This window comes from Vulpes lagopus, chromosome 19 (genome assembly GCF_018345385.1).
Source record: "Vulpes lagopus strain Blue_001 chromosome 19, ASM1834538v1, whole genome shotgun sequence".
Lineage (NCBI taxonomy): Eukaryota > Metazoa > Chordata > Mammalia > Carnivora > Canidae > Vulpes > Vulpes lagopus.
In genome coordinates, this window is record NC_054842.1 from 31489099 (window position 1) to 31515040 (window position 25942).

The 25942-nt window shown below is 47.2% G+C and overlaps 1 protein-coding gene across 1 annotated transcript in view; it reads right to left on the minus strand.

The window, feature by feature from the left end:
• SLCO2A1 (solute carrier organic anion transporter family member 2A1) overlaps positions 1 to 25942 on the minus strand; it is an 80615-nt gene that overhangs the window by 13861 nt on the left and 40812 nt on the right. The window contains 8 exon segments of the mRNA XM_041734397.1: positions 225 to 414; positions 1482 to 1646; positions 2215 to 2293; positions 4048 to 4184; positions 6280 to 6378; positions 7185 to 7412; positions 24450 to 24549; positions 24551 to 24613. Of these exon segments, the coding sequence (XP_041590331.1) occupies positions 225 to 414; positions 1482 to 1646; positions 2215 to 2293; positions 4048 to 4184; positions 6280 to 6378; positions 7185 to 7412; positions 24450 to 24549; positions 24551 to 24613 (1061 nt within the window).

The window sequence follows — 25942 nt, forward strand, 5'->3', positions numbered from 1 at the left end:
AGAACCCTGACCCTGATTGGTGGGGCTCACTAGGACCTCTGATTTCCTCTCATAATTAAGCATATGATTCAAGACCCCATTTTCTAAGTTGCCACATAAGAGATTAGATCAAAAAGTAAAAAAGGAGAGAAAAGAGCTGAAGAAGCAGAAAGGAAGATGTATGGCAGCCAGATCTAGGCTCTGGCCTCAGCAAAGGGGATCTCCTCACCTCTCGTTCCCATTACCTGGGGGGATAGACCTCTGCTACCGTGGGGGTGGAGCATCCCATGAAGAAGAGAGGGGCACAGAGAATCATGGAGATGGTGATGATGGTGGCAGCCACGCGGGGAATGGTTTGCAGAGAGAAAACAAAACGCTTCATGAGGATTCCTCCGAACAGCATTCCCAGTGCTGCAGCTGGGAGGTTCACGGCACCTACAAACAAAGAGAAGCTGGTCTGGGTGCAAAGGACTGGGAGTTGGGGGTAGACACTGAGCTGAACCATGGGCAAGGGGGCATGGCTGCTTGAAGAAACATTCGATACATTCAACTTTAATGGTAATAAATGACATTAATTGAGCATTTACTGTTTGCCAGGCATATCCACAGAGTTACCCTGACATAGCAGATTGCCCTGCTTATGCAAAGAATAAAGAAATAAGTGGAGCCCTTGCAGCCAGAGGGATGTGGGTTGAAGGTGCATTTATTAGGTGCCTTTCATTACCTGGCCCCTCATTGCATCCTCATTATACCAGCTGGATCACACACGGTGGTGCCCCATTTCATGTGCTAGCTAGTGACTGAAGCTAAAGGGATGAGGTCACAGCTAAGGCCCCGACCATCTTGCCATCTCCAGATGACCAGGCTCACCTGTGGATTGGGCTCAGTAGTTCACTTTGGTACTTGGTGGGACCACTTCAGTGCTCCTCAATCTCAGCTGCACAAAATACCAATGCTGGGCCCACCCAGAGAGTCTGCTTTTATTGGCTGAGCAAGCAGCCTGGGTATCTGTATTTTTTTAAAGCTGTCCAGGGGATCCTAAAGTGCAGCCAGGGTGGAGAATCACTGGGCCACATACTCCTTACCCTAGTGGGTATTCAAGTCCTTGGTGAAGAAGGGAAAAAAAAACCAGGAGGCATTTTCCCTAACCCCAATTTCTAGCTTTTCTCTTTTCTCTGTTGCCCCTGATGGAGTCAGGGCCTTTGGGAGGCTGTCAGTCTTCCAGCCCCTCTGACAGAGAGGAAGACAGATCCTATCCTCTGCCCACCCCTGCCTGGAATGATAGGGACCCCAGAGATATGCTAAGAACATTCTAGATTGCTAACCAGGAAAAATGTCCTTAAAATTCTTTCCTTTGGGCCAGTCCTCCTCTGGCTCTTGTCTGTGTCCAGGTCTGGCCTCTCCCGTCCCTGGATGGGCAGTAGAGGGCCCTGGCCGCTCCCTCAGGCAGGGCCTAGGCAGGGCTCTCCAGCTCCTGCAGCGCCCTCACCCTCCAGACTCACCGATGAGGAAGTTGGCATAGGCTGCAGAGGCACCATACTGCTTCTCCAAAAACTTGTTGAGGAATGTGGAGAGGCCAGCAATGACCGAGGAGAAGGTGCACTGGGCCAGGACCACCAGCATGAAGAGTGGGTTCATCAGCAGCTTCAGGAAGATGCGAGGAAACCCTGTCAACAGATGGTTGTCAGGGGCCAGGCCCTCGTGGCGGTCACCACAGGGGTGCCTTGGGACTAGTCACTGCCCTTCCTCCTCCTCTAGGCAGCTCTCCTCTCTTCCTCGGGGCAGATCTGAGGCACCAAGATGTTCAGTGGCCAGTCCAGGGGCACACAGCCTCTCGACTCCCACTCAACATGTTCACAGGCTAAGCAAAGTGAGGATGTGCCTAGAAGATATCAGGCGGGGGCTGGATAGAAATGGGGCTAACACTGGGAACATGGTGTTAAGCATGACACATGACAGCCACCTCCATGTGAAAGGAGGGAGAGAACATGGGGGCCACACCATGGAGGCAGGGCTGACTCTGCTTAAATCTGAGTCTCCTGGAACCTGCACAGCGGCAGTCACCAGGGCCTCTAGCAGAACCGCTCCTGGGAGATGGGCCAGTTACAGACCCCTGCTTTAGCTGCCCCTTCCTATGCACAACACCGCGTGGGCTGGGGTACTCCCTGGCCCCACCTCAAGCCAGTGCTACACCCCCCCCCCCCCACCCAGGGATTTGCTGGGGCGGTTAGTTACGTTTAATGAAATCCACCAGGGAGCTTCTTGGCTTGGCCTCATCCATCTTCCTTGCTTCATCCACTATGGCAGGAGACCTCTGAAGGCAGCAAAGGGGGTGAGCGTTAATGGTCCAAACTCCATGTGGTGGCCCTACCCTGGGCCCTTGCCCCTCCTGGTGTCGGTAGCTCAGGGATGGGCAGCTGTGAGCTGCCCCAGGTGTGTGGGGGAGGGCGCCCAGAGAATGCTCGCTTGAAGCCAATGCCACCTGCATGTCAGTGAGCCCAGTGCGGTGGCTGCTGGCCAGAACACAACCATGCCAATGCCTCCTGGGATCCCTCTGGGCATGTTATTCATATCTAGCTTTCTCTTGACTGATGCCAAAAGATGACTGATTAGATCTTGTCTGTCTGTCATGTCTACACTTCCTCGCTGTCCTCAGATTCCAGAGCTGGCAGGCTTCTGGGATACACTGGTCCACAATGACCTCTGCTTCCAGCTCTTTCTTTCCATCTCCTCTATGGAGTCCCTGCTTCATTCTGGTCCCAAAGTTGAGTCCCACTCCAGGCTGCGTCCTGGCCCCTGGCCCACGCTTTTATGCATACCACCTCAGTGAGCTCACCTACCTCTTGTGAACTTGTCAGCTGTAGCTCTAAACCCCTACATGAGGAGTGCAAGGGCCCCGGGCTCTGACGCCATTAGGGCTTCCCAGGGGAACACACCACCAGGCCCAGGAGCTCCATGTACTACGAGCATACTCCACATCGGGCACCGTGCCCAGCCTTCCACACACACCTCCACTCCTCAGAGCCTCCTCTGAGACAGGTGCTCTATCTCCAGTATTTTAAAGGAAATGTAGAAACAGGGCAACTTGCCCAAGATCACTCTGCTAGGTTTTAAGTGGCATTAAGGCTCAGTTTCGCCTGACCCCCAAACCACCACGATGCACTGACAACCTCTGAAGTTCTTCCCTAAGACAGGTGGAGGCTCTCCCACCCTTGCCACTCCTCCCACAGCTGGGCCTAGATCTCACACACCTCACTGCCAGATGTTGAGCTCGGGCTCTGGCTTGAAACCTTGGTGCCAACTTCGTCTGCTTCTCCTCCAATCTGCCCACTGCTGAGTACTTGGCACCCCCTCCAAGAACATCTCTCTGTGTCCTGCCTCAGCTGTTTGGCAACCACTGCGCTGGCACTCAGCCTCATCCTTCATCTCTACACAGACTTCTTAAGATGGCCAGCCTTCCCTCCTTCCTGACTCTCTGACCTCAACCCAGCTGCCATGATGCCACCTATGTGGTCACCCAGTCACTGCAGTGCCCCAGGAACTTCATAGGATCAGAACAAGTTTTAGACCCTAACATCAAAGCCCCACCCAGCCCTCTTGTCTCTGTTTTCCATTCTCATCCTTTCCTGACTTCTTTCCCAGGAGGCAGGGCTGGCAGACACACAGAAGGTCCATCCACGCACAGTCAACTCATTCTCAGCCCACCCTCATGCTCTTCAGCTCTAGAGCTTTCCTTCCCACTCAGTCCTGCAGGTTCACACATGAGGGGCCAACTTTGCCAGTCCATATATTTGGCTTTTCACTATGAATTTGGTGTTTCCCAAACTATGTTCCCTGGAACCCTCCTGATGCCTGACGTGGAAAGGGCACTCTGGTGAGAGGCTGTCTGGAAATTCACCAACACTCTCACCTCTCAAAGCCTCTGAGAAGTCCTGTGTCATGCAACTTGTTTAGATTTCACCCAGAATTTGCTTAACATGCTGCAGTTTCTCAGTTCAGTTTATTTTTTCCCCATACCTCCCTTTCTTGAATTCTAAGAGGCAGAGTCATGGGCTCTCAGAACCTTACCTCTGCTTCCCTGAGCATTGCTCGAGGAAAGAAGAAAAAGGGGAAAGAGGTAAGAACCAAGGAGGCTGAGGAGATGAGCAGGCCCAGCCACCATGCTCCAATCCACCGGGGATCTCCAGGGCTCAGGTTAACCGCAGCTAGAAAGAAAGCAAAGAGAACAAGTGCTTTCTGAGTGAATGCATGATCTCATTCTACTGGAAAGAGGGTCTCTGATCAGGGGGGCTGTCTTCCCATGATGCAGAAGAGGTAAGGCATGAGCTAGAATCTGGGTCAAGACAGCATTCCCTCTCCAGGCCATCTGGTCTCCAGAGCATGGTGGCCACTGTGCATGAAGCAGAGCATGAGATAATCCCCAGGCTGAAGGAATCAGAACCTGGACCTCATCTTATTTTATTCCCAACCTTTGGTAGGTATATCAATGAAGGAGGCTGCATCCACCCACCTCCAACCAATCAGAAGACTGAGGATCAGAGAATATTAGCTTTGCCCTGCTCCAAGGTTAAGGCTAGTAAGTACTATTTCATTGGTCGATTTTAAACCCATGTCTCTCTGGTATCCAAACCCATTCCTAATCACTGAATGCTACTGCCTCCCCACTTTACTGATCCCTAAGAAAGGAGGAGAACTCATAACCCTTAAAAGCCTGAGGGAACAACTATCATCAGAGTGAGCTGCTTGGCCTCCAAAGGAGATGCTTCACCCAGCCAATGTCTCCCATCTTCATCTGAGAGTCTGCCATTGTGCCTCTTGCTGTAAAGAAACCATGTGGGCATGGAGGGAGGGAGAAGGTAGCAGAATGGCCCTCAGTCAAACATGCCAGGCATATCTGAGCACTGTCCTTGGTCCTGGGAACTCAGCTGCAAGTCTCCTTGGGCAACCAAGAGGCAGGAACTGATTCAGGAAGTGCCAGGAAAAGGGCAAAGATGGCTTGACCCTGAGGCAGAAAGCTCCTCCTGGCTTTTCCTTGTCATGTGAAGTAAAGGCAGGTGACACCTCATTGAAGACATCATGGTCTGACAGTACCCAGGAACAGGAATCTGTGGACTCTGGCAGGATGGTGGCTTTAATGTCTGTCCATATTCTTTGTGTAATAGGCAAACTCCGGTCTGTGTGCCAGGAACTGGTGGGAGTATTATTCCTGCGTGTCTGGCTCAGACCTGCCTCCTAGTCACATCTTCTGGTGGGTGGGAACTTTATTTCATCCCCACATTCCACACATCTTCCGTCTCTAGCCTTTGTCCAGGTGTTTTTCTCCCCTTGGAAGGCCTTCCTTCCCAGTACTACCTGCAGAAATCCTACCCACCAATGGTGATGAATGCAGATGTCAGCTACCTAGGAAGCCCTCCCTGACCACCTCAGGCAGGAGCACTGTCTCCTGCCTTGGACCTTCCAAAGCACTTTTCCTGCCCCTCTGTGACAGTGCTGGCTCTCCCTGCCCTCTGGGAGTCTGGGTGGCATAGGACAAGGTTACAAAGGCCATGAGCCCTTGCAGGATTCATTGGGAGGCTGGCTTCATGGGTGGTCACCTCAGCGACCTGTGGACACCTCATGTGTCCTGGTCTACGGACCATATTTCCTCATTCTAAGATATACAGCAATTTAGTCCATACCATTTTGTGAAGAATAAGAGCTCATACCTATTAACCTCTAAATATATATATCAGGCATGTTCTAATCCTTACAACAACTTTATTTTACTACCATTAGCCCCATTTTACAGGTGAGGAAACTGAGGCACAGAAAGATATAGATCACTTACCCAGTAAGAGGTAGAACCAGGACTAGACACAGCTTGTTTACTACCAGTGTTCACAGAGTTAAACATGATGTGAATCATAATCCATGTGTATGTTTTACATAGTGCCTCTTTATCCTCAAAAGAGCTCTTATTAATTTTTTTTGAATAATCAACGCCATCTTTGAATCCAAGAACGGTAAAACTATTTTTAATACCACTACCAAGATGGGCAGTTATGGTAGCAACAGCTGAAGCCCTGTCCCAAGTTTCTAGGTTTCCTGCTACACACTTCTCGAGGACAGAAAGTGTCCTGTGCAAGAGGAAGCACGCAGTTTGCTCCCGGCTGCCTGAGGCCCTGCAGGAGCGAATGAATGAGGGAAAGAGGAAGCCCAAGCATTTGGAGTTAAAGCTCATCTTCTGCCCTGCCTGGCTGGGACTTGGGGAGGCTGTCCCCTGGAAACAATGGTGGGATGGGCATCCTTGCACACACTCACCTGTGTCCACTCGGCCATAGTCCACAAAGATCTGCAGCATGACGGAGCCCAGCAGGTATCCAAAGGCCGGTCCAAACACAGAGATGGCAAATAAGATGGCTGGAAAGCAGGGAAGGAAAAGGAGGCTGAGGGAGCTTGAGAGGGTGTGGCAGTCCCGGGTTCTTTCCCTAGCTGGGGGATTCCTGAGATGTCACCCCATCTGTCCCCTGGCCCTCACAAGTCCACATCAAGGGCATTTCCCATAGACAAGACTAGAATCACCCAAGATCCTGAGATGTGTGGAACCAAGGCTGTTTCTCCTCCAGCCAGCTACCAAAGAGACCCACTTGCCAGGAGGGAAAGCCTCCCCAGCATTTAACGATTCCTGCTGGGTGTGCTGTGGGCGAAGCTCCCTGCAAGTACAATGCTGGGAACCCTGGCAGGAGCTGTGGGGCCACGGAGCCAGTGGGTGTGCTCTGTCTTGTTGGAGGCGTGGGCCTCAAGAATGCTCATTGCGGCTTGTTCTAAGGGAAGGATGGGGGCAGTGAGATGGTCATTTGTTATCTGCTTTGCTTGTGCTTCTTTGAGGCGTAAGTGGACAGTTTGGGAAGACACGTGTACCCTGGCCTATACCTGGAGGATTGGACAGCAGCATTTTCAGGGGCTGTTAAAGGAGCTCCCCCATGCCCAGTGTGGGCCTAAGAGGTTACATACATTACTTATGTAATCCCACAGCTGCCCAATGCAGATACCGCTCTGCAGGAGAGGAACCTGGGGCCCTGGGGTCCAGTCACTTGCCCAGGATCACACAGTTGCTAGGTAATAGAGCTGGCATTCAAACCACATGTCTGCCCCCCAAACCTGAGCGAGTGCCACTTCAGGACGCGGCCACATCCCCATAAGCCCTCCTCAAGCCTGTGACTCACAGATGTACAGGGGTGAGTTGTTGGGCTCAGAGAAGTCATCCACATAGGAGATTCCGAATGGCTGAATGGGCACCGTCCCGACGCCTGCCAGCAGCTGGGCGACCACCATGAGACCCCACATGCTGCTGGTCTCCTTCCGGGAGTCCTGGGTGGTGCTATGGCACTTACTAGGGGGCAGGTCCTGCCAGTGCTTCTGACAGAGCTCAGCTTGGAAGTGGCTGCTGTTCCCTGTAATGAGAGAGCACGCCAGTAACCACCACCTGGTCTTCTAGTTCCACCAGCTGGCCTCCAAATCTGGCCTTTCTCTCAGGCCTTTGGGAAGTGATTGTAGACACAAAGGTCAGAGTGTGGGCTCCCTGTTCCAGGAGCAGCCCTTCTTGGGTGAGAGGAATCTTCCACCCATGGTTATCCATTCTTTGTCCTCTGTGGGTACAGGCAAGGAGCTGATCATGGAGGTTGATACCGGCATTCCCAGAGGAAAGGGTTGCTCAGTTGAAAAAGGGGGATCCAGGATCAAAATCCAGGCCTGCTGGACTGAAACGCTCTGTGCTCAGCCTCGGACTTGGGGTCCCTGGGGTGTGGTTCTCTTTAGCAGGACAAAGGCTCACAGAAGACACAGAGGATAGTGTCATCCTCACCTGGGATGCATCCCTCCTGTATCATGACCCCTGGAGCCTGATTCCTGGAGAAGCCTGGCACTGTGTCACACAAAGGCATTTAATGTCCTTACTGAATGTGGGCAGCAACCAAGAATCCTACAATTTGGGGAGCTGGAAAGGACTTGAGACCTTCAAGTTCAATCCCTCCTTTCTGGGAGGGTCCCAGAGACTCCCAGCATGCTGTGAGCACCATGCTGCCTGTGACTGCCACTTCCATGCCATTGTTTTTAACTTGGCCCACACTAACCAATCAGCACTGTCAGCTCTCCAAGGCCTCGAGAGCTCTTGAGGGGTCCCTTCCAGAAGATCCCTTTTTCTCATACCTTGTCCAAGCCAATGGACACCACTAACATCACTGATCTTGCTCTATGAGTTTGTCATTTCACACTAACATAATTCCCTTTAATTCTCATTTGGGGTACTGCCAGAGAGGGTAAAGCACTGATCTATGTTGGCCTCAAAGCCCCACAGAGAGGAAATATGAGGGCTGTGGACCAGATCTGCCCCTCATGCTCAACTGTGCCCCAGCCTGCCCTGGATGGTGGGGTAAGGGTCTGCTCTCCTCATTGCTCTCTCTCTTCCCCAGGCACACATGCTTGGTCCCCCTAGTCCCACCCCTACCTGTCCTCTATACTGATGTTTGTATAGGGCACATTTGAAAACTCCTGGCCTACAGAACTCCCCCATGGAATGAACAGGAGGCCTGTCCCAGGAACACCAAGGAAGGATAAGGTGTCTTCTTGTTAAGGTCATCCAGACAGGGAAAACTTGGATGCTGAGTCCTGAAAAACCTCAGGGACCAAATTTTATTCATCCTCAGTTGGTCAGTTATTTGGCCAATAGTGACTGTGGGCAGGCACTCTGCTGGGGTAGGGGACAAGGAGGTGACAGAGACAAAGGCATGAGTGTTGCCTTCACAAACTTCAGCCTACTGTGGCACACAGTTCATTGAAGAAGCAACCACAGTATTGTTCCAATCCTAACCACAATGAGATATCCTTTCGCGTTAGTCAGGATGGCTATTATCAATAACAATGTCAACAAACAGAAAACATCAAGTGTTGTTTGTATAAGATGAAGAAAAAGTTAGAGCCCTTAGTACATTGCTGGAAGGAATGCAAAATGGTGCAGCCATGATGGAAGATGGTATGGCAGTTCCTTCAAAAAACTTAAATACAACCACCATAAGATTCAACATTTACATTTCTGGGTATATACCCCAAAGAATTTAAAGCAGGACTTGTACACCAGCATTCATAGCAGGGCTATTCACAATAGCCAAAAGATGGAAACAATCCAAATGTCCATCAACAAATGAATGGTTAAACAAAATGTGATAGACACATAAAATGGAATATTACTGAGCCTTAAAAAGGAAGGAAAGTCTGATACCTGCTACATACAAAATGGAAGAACCCTGAAGACATTATGCTAACCGGAAAAAGCCAGACACAAAGGTGCAAACATTGCATGACTCCACTTATATGAAGAAACTAGAATAGACAAATTCATAGAGAGAAAGAGAGTAGAATGGTGGTTATCAGGGGCTGGTGGGGGACAGGGAATGAACGGCACGAAATAAAGTTCAGTATGACCAGCATCCAGGTCTAAGCAGGGTGAGGCATGGCCGCTCCTGGAGGGCTTGTGTGTCCTGGGAAGGGGTTTGGATTGTATCCTAAGGAAAATCCCGGAAGGTTGAAGATCATGACGGGAGCAGTGCGACGAACACACTGGAAACATTAAGACCGATTGCAAGGCCTATGTGCAGGGAGTGGAACTGACCCAGTAAATAGGTATTTTGATAGCAAAATAGGTGAGGTGGTGCATTGCACGAGGGACGGGGAGGGCTGGCCAGCTTTGCAGTGGTGCAGACTGTGATGCACAGCCCAGAGGCACGTGTGTGGGACACACGAGGGCAGGCTAGCTGCTGGAGCACAGGCACATGGTAGATGAAGGCCTAAAGAATAAGTGTTTCTTTTAAGAGTCTAGTTCTTTTTTTTTTTAAATTTTTTAATTTATTTATGATAGTCACACACACAGAGAGAGAGAGAGAGAGAGAGAGAGAGAGAGAGGCAGAGACATAGGCAGAGGGAGAAGCAGGCTCCATGCACCGGGAGCCCGATGTGGGACTCGATCCCGGGTCTCCAGGATCGCGCCCTGGGCCAAAGGCAGGCGCTAAACCGCTGCACCACCCAGGGATCCCTAAGAGTCTAGTTCTTGATTTCTCTGATCTCTTATTATTTTTCGACATTCACATCTATTAAAACACTGTTGCTGGCTTGGTTGGTAAAATTATTTTTTTTGTGGGACATTTAATGGTCATCGAAGATCATAAAAATGTTGACCGGCTTATTAAATCCTCACATGGCACATTGCATGGTATGCCAGTGCCACAAAAATCCTCACAAAATTCCACCTAATGAAATGTCCAGGAGGCAAAACCCTATGGGGGTCATTTGTTATTATTAACTTTTAGAATGTCAATTCCGTGTCAGGAACTGCCTTTATTAAAATGTGTATTTTAAAATTGGCCCCAACTGCAAGTCTCTGGAGTTCCTCTTTGGCTCTTCTGCATTCCAAATCGATCCAAGATCTCTTCATGAACTCTCTTTTCCTTATGCCAGGCCTGACTGGGGCCAAATCCACTCTGGCCCAGGCCGTGACTCATACGAAATTCACCTGCAGAAGACAAGGCTTCTTTCACCAGGTAGCACTGCCCTCAGGGATGTAGCACCTGGCTGTCCTGGAGGCAGGGAGCCCTGAAGCCAGGAAGAGCAGGGTGCAACAATGGGTAGGACCTGCTGCTCCCTGGCTTGATGTGGGCACAGGTGTTTATGCCAGAGACAAACATAGTGTAGGCTTCCTAAGAATTCACGCCTGAGACTCCTGCAGTGGGTGGCCATGGCCGGCTTCCTCTGGTAAGAGTGGAGTCTTCTAGAATTTAGACCATTAGACCATTAGGATCTTCCCCTAAAAATCTAGAGGACAGGGATCGGTGAGTCCAAGGGCTAGAAGGATGGAGAGGAAAAGACCTTCTATCAGAAGACTTTGGCAAAACCAGTGGGGAGGTGGGGAACTTGGCTTTCTCTGCCCCACTCCACCCTTCTCCCTGGAGTGGATTTCTCAGCTTCTTTTAGGAGCTCAGGCCCATCTGAAGGAGACAGAACAACCTCTCCCCATTTCTCAAGCATTTCAGCAAGGGGCCTGTACCGGGTTACTCTCCATTGACTTATGGAAGCACATCAACCTCGTCTTCTGATGTTGCTAGCTCTGACCTTCCCACCGTATCAAATCCTGTGGTAAGGTCAGAGAAATGCCTGCTTAGTCCAGCCACCACAGACTCCAGAGGGTGCCTGCCCACCCAAGGTCTCTTTCCTCCATCTTGGAGGGCCCTGGGAAAAGGAGGTAGGGGAGTCTGTTGATTAGAGGGATGTCAGTCTGTTTCTCATCTTCCCTGAGGCAGACTTCTGGAAGGCTCAAGCTCATCAGAACACATTCTTTTCCCACAAGACACCAGAAGTCTGACTGTGCCAGTTTTCACAGGGCTGTGAAATGCTAACCAGAAACAGGCTGGGACCTCTCTCCTCCTCCAGCTACCCCAGCACCACCCCAGCTGCACGTGAGTCAACCCTCTGACTCATTCCACAGTTTAAATTCAGAGATTCAGTTCTAATTTCTGGACCCCTCAGTGGGTTTAGAAAGATAGAGGACTTTGTGTCAGGAAGGTCGACTTCCTTAGAAGGGTACCTACAGAGACAGGGCAAATCTGGGCAAACTAAGGTCTAGCCACTCCATTGTTCAAGGACACACATTCCATGTGTGGCCAGGCTGAAGTCAGCTGGAGGGGGCCAATGGTATAAGAAGTCTCTACACAAAGATCTGAAATGGGGTCTGAGAGAGGACCCTAGAAGGGTCAAGCAACATAAGAAGGCCACAGCAAATGGGGCTTTCCTTTGACTAGTCATGCTCATCATTTTGGTAGAGGAAAGAGAGTTCTTTTAGGGAACAGAAGGGCAACAGTGAGTCCTTCTTCAAGTTACGTTCCTTGAAAGCCACACACACCTCCCTGCTCAGAAGGGGGCATGGTTTGTGGGTGAGTAGGGTCAAGTGAGGCAAGACCCAAGCCTCAGAAGCAATTCATTAGAGAATAATAGGAAAAGGCTGGGGAGGGGGGTGCTTCTGGAGAGTTTTTTGGAAACATGGCCAAGATGCCAAACCCTCAGGCTATCAGCAAACCCCGGGAACCTCATTCAGAATGTTCCATTCTGAAGGACCTATTTCCTCATCCTCCTAAATTCAGCTTCTCAACAGTTCTTCCCGAAACTCTGGCAACACCCACCAGCAGGCCTGGAACAGACTGTCCCAAACTCAGTCGTGATTTGAGATCTCAAAGTGGTTTGCAAAGTAGGTTGTTCACACATCAGAAGTGATTGGATTCTCAGTGTAGTTCACAAAACCCTGATACTCCATAACGTCCTGCTAATAATATGTGGTCTATTCCAACTAGACTAAGTCTCCACTTACAAAATAATTTCTATGGGCATATGCATATCCCAAAATGTGTTTTATTTTGGGAAACTAGGAGAAAAGAGTCTGTACCAGCAGAAACCCAACAGAATTAGGTTTGACAGCCTGAGACACATCATGGGGTAGTGAAAGGAATTCACATTTTGAAGCCAGATAAATCAAGTTCAAATCTCGGTTCTACTGCTCACTGATTGGGGCCTCTCAGAACCTCAACGTCTCCATCCCAAAACAGATATAATAATATCTACCTTGCAATATTCTTATTAGGATTAAAAATAGTGAGTATCTTATAACATGGGACATAGTGATCAAATAAAAACATCATCCAAAGAGGCTAGAAACTTTGAGAAATTTAAATGGAGAAGGAAGATGGTGGAATCCTAGAGATAGGCATTAGAGCCCAGGTTTCTAAGAACTTAGGGACTGGGTCTAGAAACTAGAGACAAGTAAGATCAGTGTAGATCACCAGCAGAGGATAGATTAGAATAAAGGAGCTGCTTAGAAGGGTTCATATCTTTGAGAGAAAAGAGTGAGCTCAGGGGAGTGGAAGGAGTGTGTTCCTGTGTTCTGCTCTCAGACTGAGTTTGCAAGACTAGTTCTGAGGCTGAGGCTGGACACCCCTTCTCACACCATCACCCCACCCTAGAGGGGGCCCCAGGGAAAATGCCTACTTATATTGAGGAGGCCAGGTGACCAATGAGCCAGACGTGAGAGGGCAGGTGCACTGTGCATGGTGAAACGACACTGGACGTTACACTGCCAGCAAGGGGTTTGCCCCACCCACATCCTTGCCCCTGAACCCTGGGGAATTGCCACCAGGCCAAGGAAGGAGGCATCGCCTGGCTTGGCTCATCAACAAAACAGTTTCTCAGTGGACAGGAGTGAAGGATACTTGGATGGTGGCTCAGAGCCATTTAATTTTAATATTGGAAGAGATGTGAGCTTAATATACACCCCCCCCCCAATTGGTAGTGAAGCAGAACTTATTCTTCACAGATTTATTCAACAGGCTGATGAGGAGCTCTTTGAAAAAAAAAAAGTGATTAGCTGAGCCAACATGAGTTCATTAAGAGCCAGTCATGCCAAACCAACCTCATTTCCTTTGTTAGTGCGGCTTGCAGACCAGCAGGAAGTTGTAACATGGTGTTACTTGACTGGAGGAAGTCTTTTAGACAAAGCCTGTCATGATATCCTGGTAGACAAGATGCGGACATGTGGCGAGAAAGTCCTTTGGGGAGAACTGGCTCAAAGCATATCAAGGGCTGGCATCAAGGGGCCAGTGTGACCCAGAATATGGTGGCCCTAATTGCACACCACCCAATGCTATTGTCACAGGCTTGGGTGAAAATTTGTGAATGACACAAATGACACAAAGCTGAGAGGAATAGTTAATAAGACAGTCCAAACCTGAAAACTCAAAATTAGGCATGAGGCTCTAAGGAGGGGCTCCAATCAAGGAGAATGAATCTAATAGAATCGGTCTGGGCTGCCATAGCAAAGTATCATAGACTGAGTGGCTTGTAAATGACAGAAATTTATGTTCTCACAGTTCTAGAAGCTGGGAGTCTGAGATCAGGGAGCCAGCACACATAGGTTCTGATGAGAGCCTCTTCTGGGTGGCAGACTGAAGACTTCTTATGTCCTCACAAGGCAGAAATAGAGTGAGGGAGCATTTTGATCTCTTATAAGGGCTCTGATCCTATTCATGAGGGCACAACCCTGGTGCCCTAATCACCTCCCAAAGTCCCCATCTCCTGACACCATTACGTGGGTCCTGACTTCTCTTTGCAGTTTTCTCCCTTTAGCTCTGAGCCTCACATCCTTGGATGGTGGCCAATCCAAGCTCTTGACCCTGAAGAATCCTTCTGCCCCCGAGAGAAAGAAACTGCTCTTGTAGGTTTCCTGCCTCCCGGTGGGGAGCACACTGCCCAAATGTGCCTGGTGGTTCCCATTCCAAACCCTTGGGTCGCAGAAGGTGTCTGGGCACAGCCAGCAGTTCTGCTCTACCAGGCGTGGCAAGAAGAGCAGGAAGTTCCTCTGTGTTCTCCAGGGATCTTCAGGGAGCCCCAGGCCTCCTGCAGGAGAGCTCAATGGTTTCTTCAAACCATATTCCCCAGTGGAACAAGGGCCCAGACTCTGTTTCTGTGGGGCTATCCCTCACTCCCAACTGTGCCCAAAGCCAGTGGAATAGTCACCACTCTTTCTTTTCCACCCTGTGTGCTGACTCTCCCAAGGAGACCCCGCCCCCACCTCCCAGAACCTCCCACCATGCCCGAGACATACAGTCAGTCAGGGATGCTGGAGAAGTGACTCTCCCCAGGGGAGCAGAGTGCAGGACACAACTTGCAGGATGCAGCTTGCTGCCTAGCACTGCCTACCCCCTGCCCCCCGCCCAGACCCAAGCAGGGCTGCCACCCCAGCCTCATTTCTGAACAGAGGAAATGACTAAACAAGCCTTGAGGGCCTGACTGGAAGGGGGAGCCACGCTCAGGTCTCTCTGCTCAGACTTCAGCTGGAGACTTAGGAGAACATGCGGTCTCATTTCCAGGCTCGTCAAGGTGGGAGACTGTGACTTGCCCACAAAACAAATGTTAAGAGAGGCTGACGGTCCACTATTTCCTTTTCTTTTCTTTTTTTTTTTTTTAAGATTTTATTCATTCATTTGGGAAGAGAAAGAGAGATTGAGAGAGAGATTGAGAGAGAGAGAGAGAGAGAGAGAGGCAGAGACACAGGCAGAGGGAGAAGCAGGCTCCATGCAGAGAGCCTGATGCGGGACTCGATCCTGAGACTCCGGGGCCACGCCCTGGGCTGAAGGCAGGCACTAAACTGCTGAGCCATCCAGGGATCCCCATAAACTTCCTACACATAAAATACTTCCCTCACACATACACCTATACATAATTACCCCCCACACACTCACACTTCCCCTGTCCCCCTGCACAACTCCTGAGCAAACCCATCTTACACCATGGCAGGGTGCTCACTACTGAACAGCCCTGAGCTTATCTGTCATGAGCAGTTCTCTCAGTGAAGGTCCCTGAATGGCTTCCACAGTTCAGTGGAGTGGGTTCTGCTCTGGGGGTTGGGGCGCTGATTCCAGGCCCTGTGTGTTATCCACTGAGGAAGGGACCCAGTCACCCAGGAGCTTGAGGCTTCCCCTCCTTATGCCTCCTTACACCCTCCTTCCCAGGGACACCCTTGGATGAATGAGCATGGGTAAGCTGGCACATTTATGAATAAATGACTAGAAAGTGACTCTTCCCTTTCTTTTCCCAACTGTTTCAAAAATACAATCCAACCCCCACTTCTTATCTTACAGGAAGCTCCCTGCCTGTGCGCATCCATTGTCTGTGTAGGGGCCAACTTCCCTCTGGCCTTGGCTTAGAAGCATTCACGGGTTACACCTAGTCCTGCCAGACATTGGTTTCCGAAGACCCTTCCCTTATCTCCTAAGGGAATTGGTGTCATGTTGGCCTGTTTCCCATCTACTAAAACCTCTCTGAGCCTTCCAGAAGTGGTCTTGGAGGCTTGGCTGGGTAGCTTAGTCTTTTCTCTAAAGGCGCCACGGCACATTTCCGGACCCCTCTGACATTTAGAAAATCTAAACATTCATAAATGTCTGCCTGGCCTTTTTAAAATTAGCAATTAGTTGTTAAAGGTCTCCATGATTCCCACAATGTTCAGCCCCTCTTTATTTTTTTCCTAAAATACACAGTTACTCTTCATTTCCCATGTTCATTTCTGGAGTAGCTTTGCTCCAAGGGGACGAAATCAAGATATAATAGGTCTGGGGGTCATTACTTACGAGTAACAGATTTCAAATGTCACAAGTGCAGACAAAGAAAAATGTGCTGGACAGGTAACATGGGCCAGATACTTTACCTATACTATATTGTGTTAATTTTGCCCTCAGAACACCCTGAAAGTGAAGTTATTATGGGTCCCATTTTACAGATAAGGAAACAGGGTTAGAAGAGTAAGGTAGTAGCTTGCTTAAGGGGCCTTGGCAAGTAAATGGCTGAGATTCATTTGAATGCTGAAGTCCATGCTCTACCCATCATACCAGGCTGCTCTAACTCCTGTTGGAGCAGAAGAGCAGCCCATGCTTCAACTGAGAGAAATCCTATGGACTCACATAAGGAGGATGCAGCAGGGACTCTGTTGAGGGAGGAGCCCTGCTCCTGAGCGGAGCAGAACACCTACAGTGAGGACCAAGAAGAAATTGCCTTTAGATGCCCCCAGGATGCTCAACCCACAGCTGAGAGCTGTGAGACTCAACTTGCTATGGGAAGCAGGGTGCTTCCTCATTTGGGATCCTGCTTTACCCAGAATAATACATACCTTGTCCCCACCACTGCCAATATTTTTTCAAAGATTTTATTTATTTATTTGGGAGAGAGAGAGAGAGAGCATGCATGAGCATGAGCTGAGCGAGGGGCAGAGGAAGTACCAGACTCCCCATGAGTGTGGACCCTGCATGGGGCTCAATCCCAGGACCCCAAGGTCATGACCTGAGCTGAAGTCAGACATTTACCTGACTGAGCCACCCAGGTGCCCCACCGCACCACTTCCAGTTATAAAAGTCAACATTTAACAGGCTAAATTCTGAGCATGCATTCTCCCAGCCCTTGTACCCCTGTGAGCAAGTGTCCATTTCATACAGGGAGGAACTGACACTCAGCTGAGGAGGAGATGGCCCGAGGCTGCACTGTGAGTCTCAATTCCCAAGGACTGCTTGACTCCAGAACACAACTCAGGGCGGTGCATTTAATAAAATTCATTTGTTCCTGATTGCCTTGCATAATTCAAAACTAAAGTTCCCGCAGGAATATACTTGAAATAGGAGTTGCATTTCAAACTTTTCCCATGAAGTGAGACTTTCTGGATATTTTTACTTGCACATATTAGCATAGCACATGCCCATGCTGTACTGGTACCCAGCACACAGCCCCAGATGGATCCCACCGATGTGGCTCCTGGGCCAAAGTCCTCCTCATCCCACCCCTGGCACTGGGAAAATGCGCTGAAGGTGGCTGAGCACTTCCAGCTGCTGCTCTGACCCCAGCCAGAGTAAGAAAGACTGCTGTGCCTCACTGTTGCAAATAGAATTTACACAGATAGAGCAATAGCAACAAAAAAGTTTCCTCTCCTGGCCTGCAGTTCCCTGGGCAGGTTGAGAGGCTAGCCATGGTCCCTGTCCCAGTCCCCTTCAGTTCCCTCTCACTGGAGTTTGGCTAAGAGCACCGAGGTCAAGGAGGGAATGGCAGAGTTTCCCTCTGAGCAGGGAGGATTGTGGTGGGCTGAACCCCAGCCAATGGACCATCCCTAACAAGGAGCAGAGTGATTATTTTCAGAGGCCCGCCCATCTCTAACCACCCTCTGTGGTGGCTGCTCTGTGCGAAGCAAATGCCATTGGTATGTGGCCCAGGCTGCGGAGAGCCAACCCACCGACCCATAGTGTGTGGTGCCTGGCAGGATGCCCTCCCCTCAGCCTGGCCCCAGTGCCCCAGGCTCCCTTGCTGATTTCATTAACCCAGTCCTCATGCTGCTGGGGAAGGGCAGGGGCCCTGGGTCTGGAGTGGACTTGGCACAGGGCTCTCTGGGAGGGTGGCCAGCAATACCCAACTCTCCTTCAGAACTGGCCTCAAATCCCTTGTCTAGACTGAGGAGGAGAAAGAGCATGGCAGGGCCCCTAGCTTTGGGTCTGTCTTCCTCCTGGAGCTACTTGAAGAAGGATTTAGTCTCTACATAGTCCACACATATACAAGGCCACAATGCAAAAGATTCCCATGATCAGACCCAAAAGACATTTCATCATTAGATACTGCTACTCTGGCTCTGTTCTTTTTCCATTCCAGCCACCTGTCTCTCCCTACCAGAGGTCTCACAACCTATAAAGGAATGAATCCCTTTGGGTTGCCTGGGTGGCTCAGCCAGCTAAGCATCTGCCTTCAGCTCAGGTCATGATCCCAGGGTCCTGGGATTGAGTCCCACGTGGGGCTCCCTGCTCAGCAGGGAGCCTGCTTCTCCCTCTGCCCCTCTCCCGCTCATGCTCTCTCCCTCTCTCTCTCAAATAAATAAATAACATCTTTTTTTAAAGAATCCCTTTAGTCAGGCAGCCCTGGCGGTTTAGCTCCGCCTGCAGCCCAGGGTATGATCCTGGAGACCGGGATCGAGTCCCACGTCGGCTCCCTGCATAGAGCCTGCTTCTCCTTCTGCCTGTGACTCTGCCTCTCTCACTCTCTCTCTCTCTGAATAAATAAAAAATAAAATCTTAAAAAAAAAAAAAGAATCCCTTTAGTCATTGTTTCAACTCTTAAAACTGACTTCTACATATGACCGCTCCCAAAATGCCTAACATTTCAGTAAACAGGTAAACAAAAATCAGAATCAGTTATTCCCTTAGTACAGTCTTTGGTGGCTCATTGACTCTCAGACATCTTCAATTCCAATACAGTAGGCCAAGGATGAGCATGTGTGGACTGAGCCTCTCAATGCTGCTCATCACAAAACCACTGCCTCTTCTTACATCCTTTAAAACATGTACAAGTTTATCCCAAGCCAATAAATTATCATAAAATTATCTCCAAAGCAGTGTTGTTCCTGGGATGCTAAGTGAATACAAATGTAAAACCAGTTTGTAAGGCTATATCCTCAACCCAGATCACACAAAATTTCTACAGGGGAGAAAATCCCACTGCAAATGATCCCACAGTCAAACATTGTAAAACATACAGTAAATAATCCACCCCAAGCAAGAGCAAGCAAACACAAAACATGGGAGGCCTAACATTCCCCAAACTTTAGTTACGGGAGCAAACAGAAAAATACTATAAAATAAATAAATGTTTAAAATAATTGAAGAGACCAAAGTAAAAATAGAAATCATAAGGCACCATCAAAAACATGAAAATAGGGCAGACAGATTTGAAAAACTATCATAATAACTTTTAGAAATTAGCAAAATATAGAGAGCCATTAAAATGTACAATGTAGAGTATGAGTTGGATCCAACTGAGAGAGCTGGAGAGAGACAAAGTGAGCAGCAAGATTTCCTGCCTGAGGAAATCACCCAGGAGGCAGCTTGGATGAATAAAGCACCCAAAACTATGAAAGACAGGAGACAAGGAGGCCAGGCATGAATATATATTATATAAATATCACACGCATTTTTAGAAGAAAGAAGGGTGAAAATAGGGCTATGCAATATTGGGAACATTTTTGGCTGAGAGTTTTTTAGAATCAAGGAAAAACCTTAATCTTCAAAAGAAATAGCATACTGAACTTCCAAACAGATAAGTAAAAATTAACCTATACTTAGAAACCATTATAGTAAACGTGTAAGATCTCAAGGAAGAGAAGGAAATCTTAAAGTCAACTACAGAGAAAAAATGGAATTCTCAGAAAGGAATGATGATGAGACTGAGGTAGAAGTCCCAATACTAGAAAGAGGAGCCAGAAGATAGAGGCCTGGTATCTTCAAAGCATTGAGAGGAAATAACTAAAACCCTGCTTGCAGCCAAGCCACGAGGCAAGGACAAGGGTAAAACTTACATTTTAAGACATAGTCTTAGAGATTTTCTCATCCATGGTCCCACCTGAAAGTAATGCTAATGAATGTATTTCAGGAAAAAGGAAATTAAATCAACAAGAGCAGGTGAAATGCAAGAAGCAAAGAAAGAAGTAAACTTGTAGGTAAATATGCATAAGTGCTAACTTATTTATAACTAACAATGACTATAATAATAATAGGTACTGGTAGAACCTGCCAGTGGTCAACAAAAACATGGAAGATGGAAGAGGACACCGAGTAGTAAAACATCCTAGCATCCTTACTTTGTTGGAGAATAGAGACATTCGTCAGCTTTAGAGTCTGTTAAATTGTAGGTCAGTGTTAAAATGTAAGGGTAAGGGTGAGGCATACTGTGTTCATGGATTGGTAGACTGGATAAATGTGCTCGGCATCCCCAAATTGATCTATGAATTTAATGCAATTCGAATAAAAATTCCAGAAGGATTTTTTTTAGAGACAAGCTGACTATAAAATTTATATGGGAGGGCAAATGAATAAGAATAGATATAACAATTTGAAAAAGAATAAAGTTGGAAGAATCATAGTATCCAATTTTAGTCCTTAACTGTAAAGCTGCAGGAATCATGACAGTGTGATAGAGCAGACACATAGACTAATGGAAAAGAATAGAAAGTCTAGAAAAAGACCCACACAAGTATGACCAGTTGATTTTTAATAATGGTACAAAAATATTTAATGGAGAAAAGATAGTCTTTTTGACAAACGATGCTAAAACTATTTAATATCCATATGCAAGAAGAAGAAAAAGAGTCCTATAAAAATTAACTCAAATGGATGATAGATTGAAATGTAAGTGGAAAGCTGTAAAACTTAAGAATAAAAAACAAAAAACAGAACTACACACATAGGAGAAAATCTTCCTGATGTGGGATTAAGCACAGTTCTTATATGTGCACTAAAAGCACGATACGTTAAAGAAAAAAGAATTATAAATTATATTTCATTAAAATGAACAATTTTTGCTTTGCAAATGACACTTAAAAGAATGTAAAAGATAAGCTAAGGACTGGGAGAAAATATTTACAAACCTTCCATCCAATTAATAATTTGTATCCAGAATTTATAAAGAACTCTCAAATTCAACAGTAAGAAAACAATCCAATTACAAAATGGGCAGAAGGCTTGAACAAACACCTTGCCAAGGAGAATACATGCATGACAAACACATGAAAAGATGTTCAACATCAATAAAGTTATATTTACAAAAAAAACCTGTCTATACACAAATATGTATAGCAACCTTGTTTTTTGTACAAGTTGGAAACAATTCAAATGTCTTTCCTTTGTTTGGCATTTTAAAAATTGTATTTAAATTCAATTAACATATAATACATTATTGGCTTCAGAGGTAGAGGTCAGTGATTCATCAGCCTTATATAACACCCAGTGCTCATTGTATCATTGCCCTCCTAAATGTTACCACCCAGTTACCCCATCCGCCCCCCTCCCCTCCAGCAACCCTCAGTTTGTTTCCTATGGTTAAGAGTCTCTTATGGGAGGGCAACTGGGGAGCTCAGTCAGTTAAGCATTTGCCTTCAGCTCAGGTCATGATCTCAGGATCCTGGGACTGAGCCTTCCATCAGGCTTCCTGCTCAGCGGGGAGCCTGCTTCTCCATCTCCCTGTCTGTGCTCTCTTTCCCTCTCTCTCTCTCTCTCTCTCTCAAATAAATAAATAAAACCTTTAAAAAAGAGTCCTTTATGGTTTATCTCTCTGATTTTGTCTTATTTTATTTTTTTCTTCCCTTCCCCTATGATCCTGTTTTTTTTCTTAAATTCCACATGAGTGAGATCATATGATAACTGTCTTTCTCTGATTGACTTATTTCACTTAGCATAATACCCTCTAGTTCCATCCACATCATTACAAATCAAATGTCTTTGATGGATGAATGGGTCAACTGTGTTATGTCCATATAATGGAATACTACTATGCAAGAAAAAAGAATGAACTACAGATACATGCAACAACTTCAGTGAATTTCAAAGGCCTATAGTGCAGGAAAGAATCCAGTTCAAGACGTTTATGTTTCCAGTTCTGTGTTATTCTCAGAGCCATAAAACTATAGTGTTGGAAATGGGCTAATGGTTGCGATGGATGGGGAGAGTGTGACTATGAAGGAATTGCATGATGGATGTGTTGGGAGTGATGGAACTGTTCTAAATTCTGATTGTGGTGTTTATCCAAATCTATAGATATGTTCAAATTTATAGAACTGTGTTTCACCCCCAACAAAAAGTCAGTTTTGTTCTCTAATAATTTTTTAAATGTTTCAATATAAGGATAACTAGGAATGTATAACTTCCAAACCAGTAGAAGAAAAAAAAAATAAGACTAAAGAAATAAGACCTAACACTAGAAGGAAGAAAAGTATACAGATATGCAATGAGCTTATTAAGCACACCAACTACAGGTGAGTGGCCACCTCCTGTTAGGGAGGAAGTGATGAGCCAAGAGGAAGTTAATATCTTCTTTCTTTCTTTTTAAAAAACTTAAAAAAATCTTTATTTAAATTCAACTTAGTCAACATACAGTTTATTATTAGTTTGAGGGGTAGAATCTAGTGAGTCATCACGTGCATATAACACCCAGTGCTAAAAAAAAAAAAAAAAAAAAAAAAAAAAAAAAAAAAAACCACCCAATGCTCATTACATTAAGTGCCCTCCTTAATGCCATCATTCAGTTAGTTATTCCATCCCCCCACCCACCTCTCCTCCAGCAACCTTTAGTTTGTTTCCTAGAGCTAAGAGTCCTTTATGGTTTGCCTCCCTCTCTGATTTCATCTTATTTTATTTTTCCCTCCCTTCCCCTATGACCCTTTGTTTTGTTTCTTAAATTTCACATACGAGTGAAATCATATGGTATTTGTCTTTCTCTGACTTATCTCACTTAGCATAATGCCCTTGTCTTATTCCTTTTTTAAAAAAGGTATCTGGCAACCCAAGTATCCATCAACAGGTGAGTGGATACATAAAATGTGCCATATCCATACAATGGTATATTATTTAGCCACAAAGAAGTGAAATTCTGATACATTTTACAATATGGATGATCTTTGAAAACATGATGCAATGTGAAATAAGCTAGATACAAAAGGACACATACTGTATGATTCCACTTAAATGAAATATCTAGAATGGGCAAATTTATAGACACAGAAGGAAGATTAGAGATAACCAGAGGCTGGGGAGGGAAGAATGGGGAGTGATTGCTTAATGGGTAGTGTCTGCTTGGTGTTGATGGAAAAATTCTGGAAATAGTGGTGATAATTGCACAGTATCATGAATATAATGAATGCCACTGAATTGTATACTTCCATGAGTTAAGATGGCAACTTTTATGTTTTATGTATACTTTACCACATTAAAAAAATAACATAATCGGGGCACCTCAGTGGCTCAGTGAGTTAAGTGTTCCAACTCTTGATCTCAGGGTCATGAGTTCAAGCTCCATGTAGGGGTCCATCCCCAGTGTGGAGCCTACTTAAACACACATACACACACACACAAACCAAAAGTTAATATACCAAAACCACTGTACGCCTTAAATGGGTAAGCTACACATATAGTATGTGAATTATGTTTCAATAAATCTGTTAAAAGAGAAAAGGAAAAATAAAAGAAGTATCTGAAGGAAAACAGATATATCTTAATGATCAGTACGTGTTGTATTTTTTCTTTACTTTGCTATATTTTGATTTTTTCATATTAAAAAATAAAACATTTTTTAAAGAAAAGGGAACTCTCACCAGGCAATATTGTGTTATTTAATTCCTTGTTTATTACTTAGTTAAAATCATCATACATCTCTCTCTACCACAGGGCATATCACTAAGAACAAGAGACTCTGTGCTACAGGAGGACCATTTGCGTAAGAATGAGGAGACCTGGGTCTGTTTCTCCCTAACTGACTGGTGCCCTTGGGAAAGTTACTGGACAACTTTGAGTGCCAAGTTCTCATCTTAGACCTTTTCTCTTCCTTTCACAGGTGTCCAGGAGAATCAAATGAGATCACAGTTTAAGTGCACTGTAACCTAAAGAATGATGGATGAATGTACAAATGTCAGGAAGTATTAAACACAGGATTAAACATGCAGAAAATCCACAGATCTCATCGTGGGCAATGCTTTTGACCCTCTGCCAAGCCCATCACAGGCACTGCTCGGAGGCATCCCCACTTGTGTGCACTGGATCATTCCTTGCATGAAGCACAGGGAATTATAGGGAATCACAGGGGGAGGTGAGCCACCAGCTGCATGCTCCGACCTCAGCAAGCTAGGGCTGCTCCAAAGCTCTGCATAATTCCACACGTTTTCACTTTCAGATATGCTTTGAGAGAAGCAAAACAATAAAGCCAACGACGCTTTCTGGTAAGAGAACACAGCATAGCCTGGAGTGGTAGCCACTGAACCAGAAGCATCCCCACCAACTTTGGTGAGATGCCCATTCTTTCCTTATGCCCTTGAAGCAGGAGTTGAGGCCACTTACCAATGCTGGCCAAGGTGTACTGGTAGGGCTCTGACAGGAAGTGTGGGAGGGTGAGGATGAAGGCACCCGAAGCTAGGAGGAGACCCCCAATGCCAATCAGGCCGTGGACGGTGCACCCGGCTGCCAAAGTAGCTGACAAAGATGATGAGGATGGCATTGCTGATCTGCAGAGAGAGCGGAAGGGCTGAGTGAGACCAGAAACTTTGTCCCTACTCACCCACAGAGGAGACCTGACTGTACCTGCTCCAGGAAAAGCAGAGAGGCAAGAGGCCTGCCCACTGTCAGCCTTGCCAAGACAGCCTCACCGTGGGCCCAAGATGTGCTGTTTCTGTCCTCCCCTATGTCAGAATCCCTTCCCAGTCTCAGCCTCCTGGACCAGACAAAGGGAAGTATCTAGAAACCGTGAAAAGCTCATAGCCTCAATTTCAAACATCTTAGGTCCAAACCTTTTGGGGCAAAGTCCAAGGAAGCCTAGGAACATCACATGCTCTCTAACTAAATGCCCTAAGGATGCCACCTGGTAGTCAGGATAACCACCAAGCAATGGGTACTATCTCATTTCATCAAGCAACAACTCTCTTTTTATGACAACACTGGGACTCAGAATAGTAGGGAACTTGCCCTTGCTATGAGGCTAGGAGGCAGCTGGAATGGGGAATGCCTGGGTTTAAAGCACCCAGTCTTAACTGGACTGGTCTACTGCCTCTTGGAGAAGTGGGTCTCTGCCCCAGCAGCTCTGCTCCTGACCTGCCCGTTGGGCTTCCTTCCACTCCTGGCAGTGAGGGAGGAGGACTAAGCCACCCGTAAGTTCCTTTTCTGGCTGCAAACATCAGTAACTCTGTGTCCTTGGTGCTCCCTGGGAGGCCTGGTCTCTGAGCCCCACCCTGTGCCAGGGGAGGGAACTGGAGGCCCACCCTAGGGAGCAAGGTCCGAAATGATAAAACGGGGTGTTGGCAGATCTTCCGACAACTCCTCCAAAGAGATGATCCTCTGCCCCAGAATATAAGCTCATCTGGACTGGAGGAGCCCTGGATGTCAGTACCCACAGCCCTGCCCTGTCCACACCATAGCCTCCTTCCGGCTGGAAAAGCAACTGCCCTGTCTCAGGAAACAGGAACCAAAGTCTTGGTATGTGGTTCTCATCAAGACCATCAACCGGCCAATTCTCAGTTTTCTTCTTACTTGATTTCTAGGCACCATGTGATTCAGGTGGCCATTCCTTCCTTCCTGAAATACTTCTTTTACTGAGTTTCTCAGTTTCTTCATTTTCTTCCCCTTATGGCTTCTTCTCCATTTCCTTGGCTGGTTCCTCCTCACCTCCCTGAACTCTCAACTCTCATAGCTCACTCCCTGAACCTCCACTCTTCTCTTGGTGAGCTCATCTGGTTCCATGGCTTTACATCCTGTGTGTGTGCTTCTAATTCTCACAGGCTTAGCACACCCAAACCTCATGCCTCATCTTCCCTTTGAAAACCTGGCTGCCCCACCCCAGT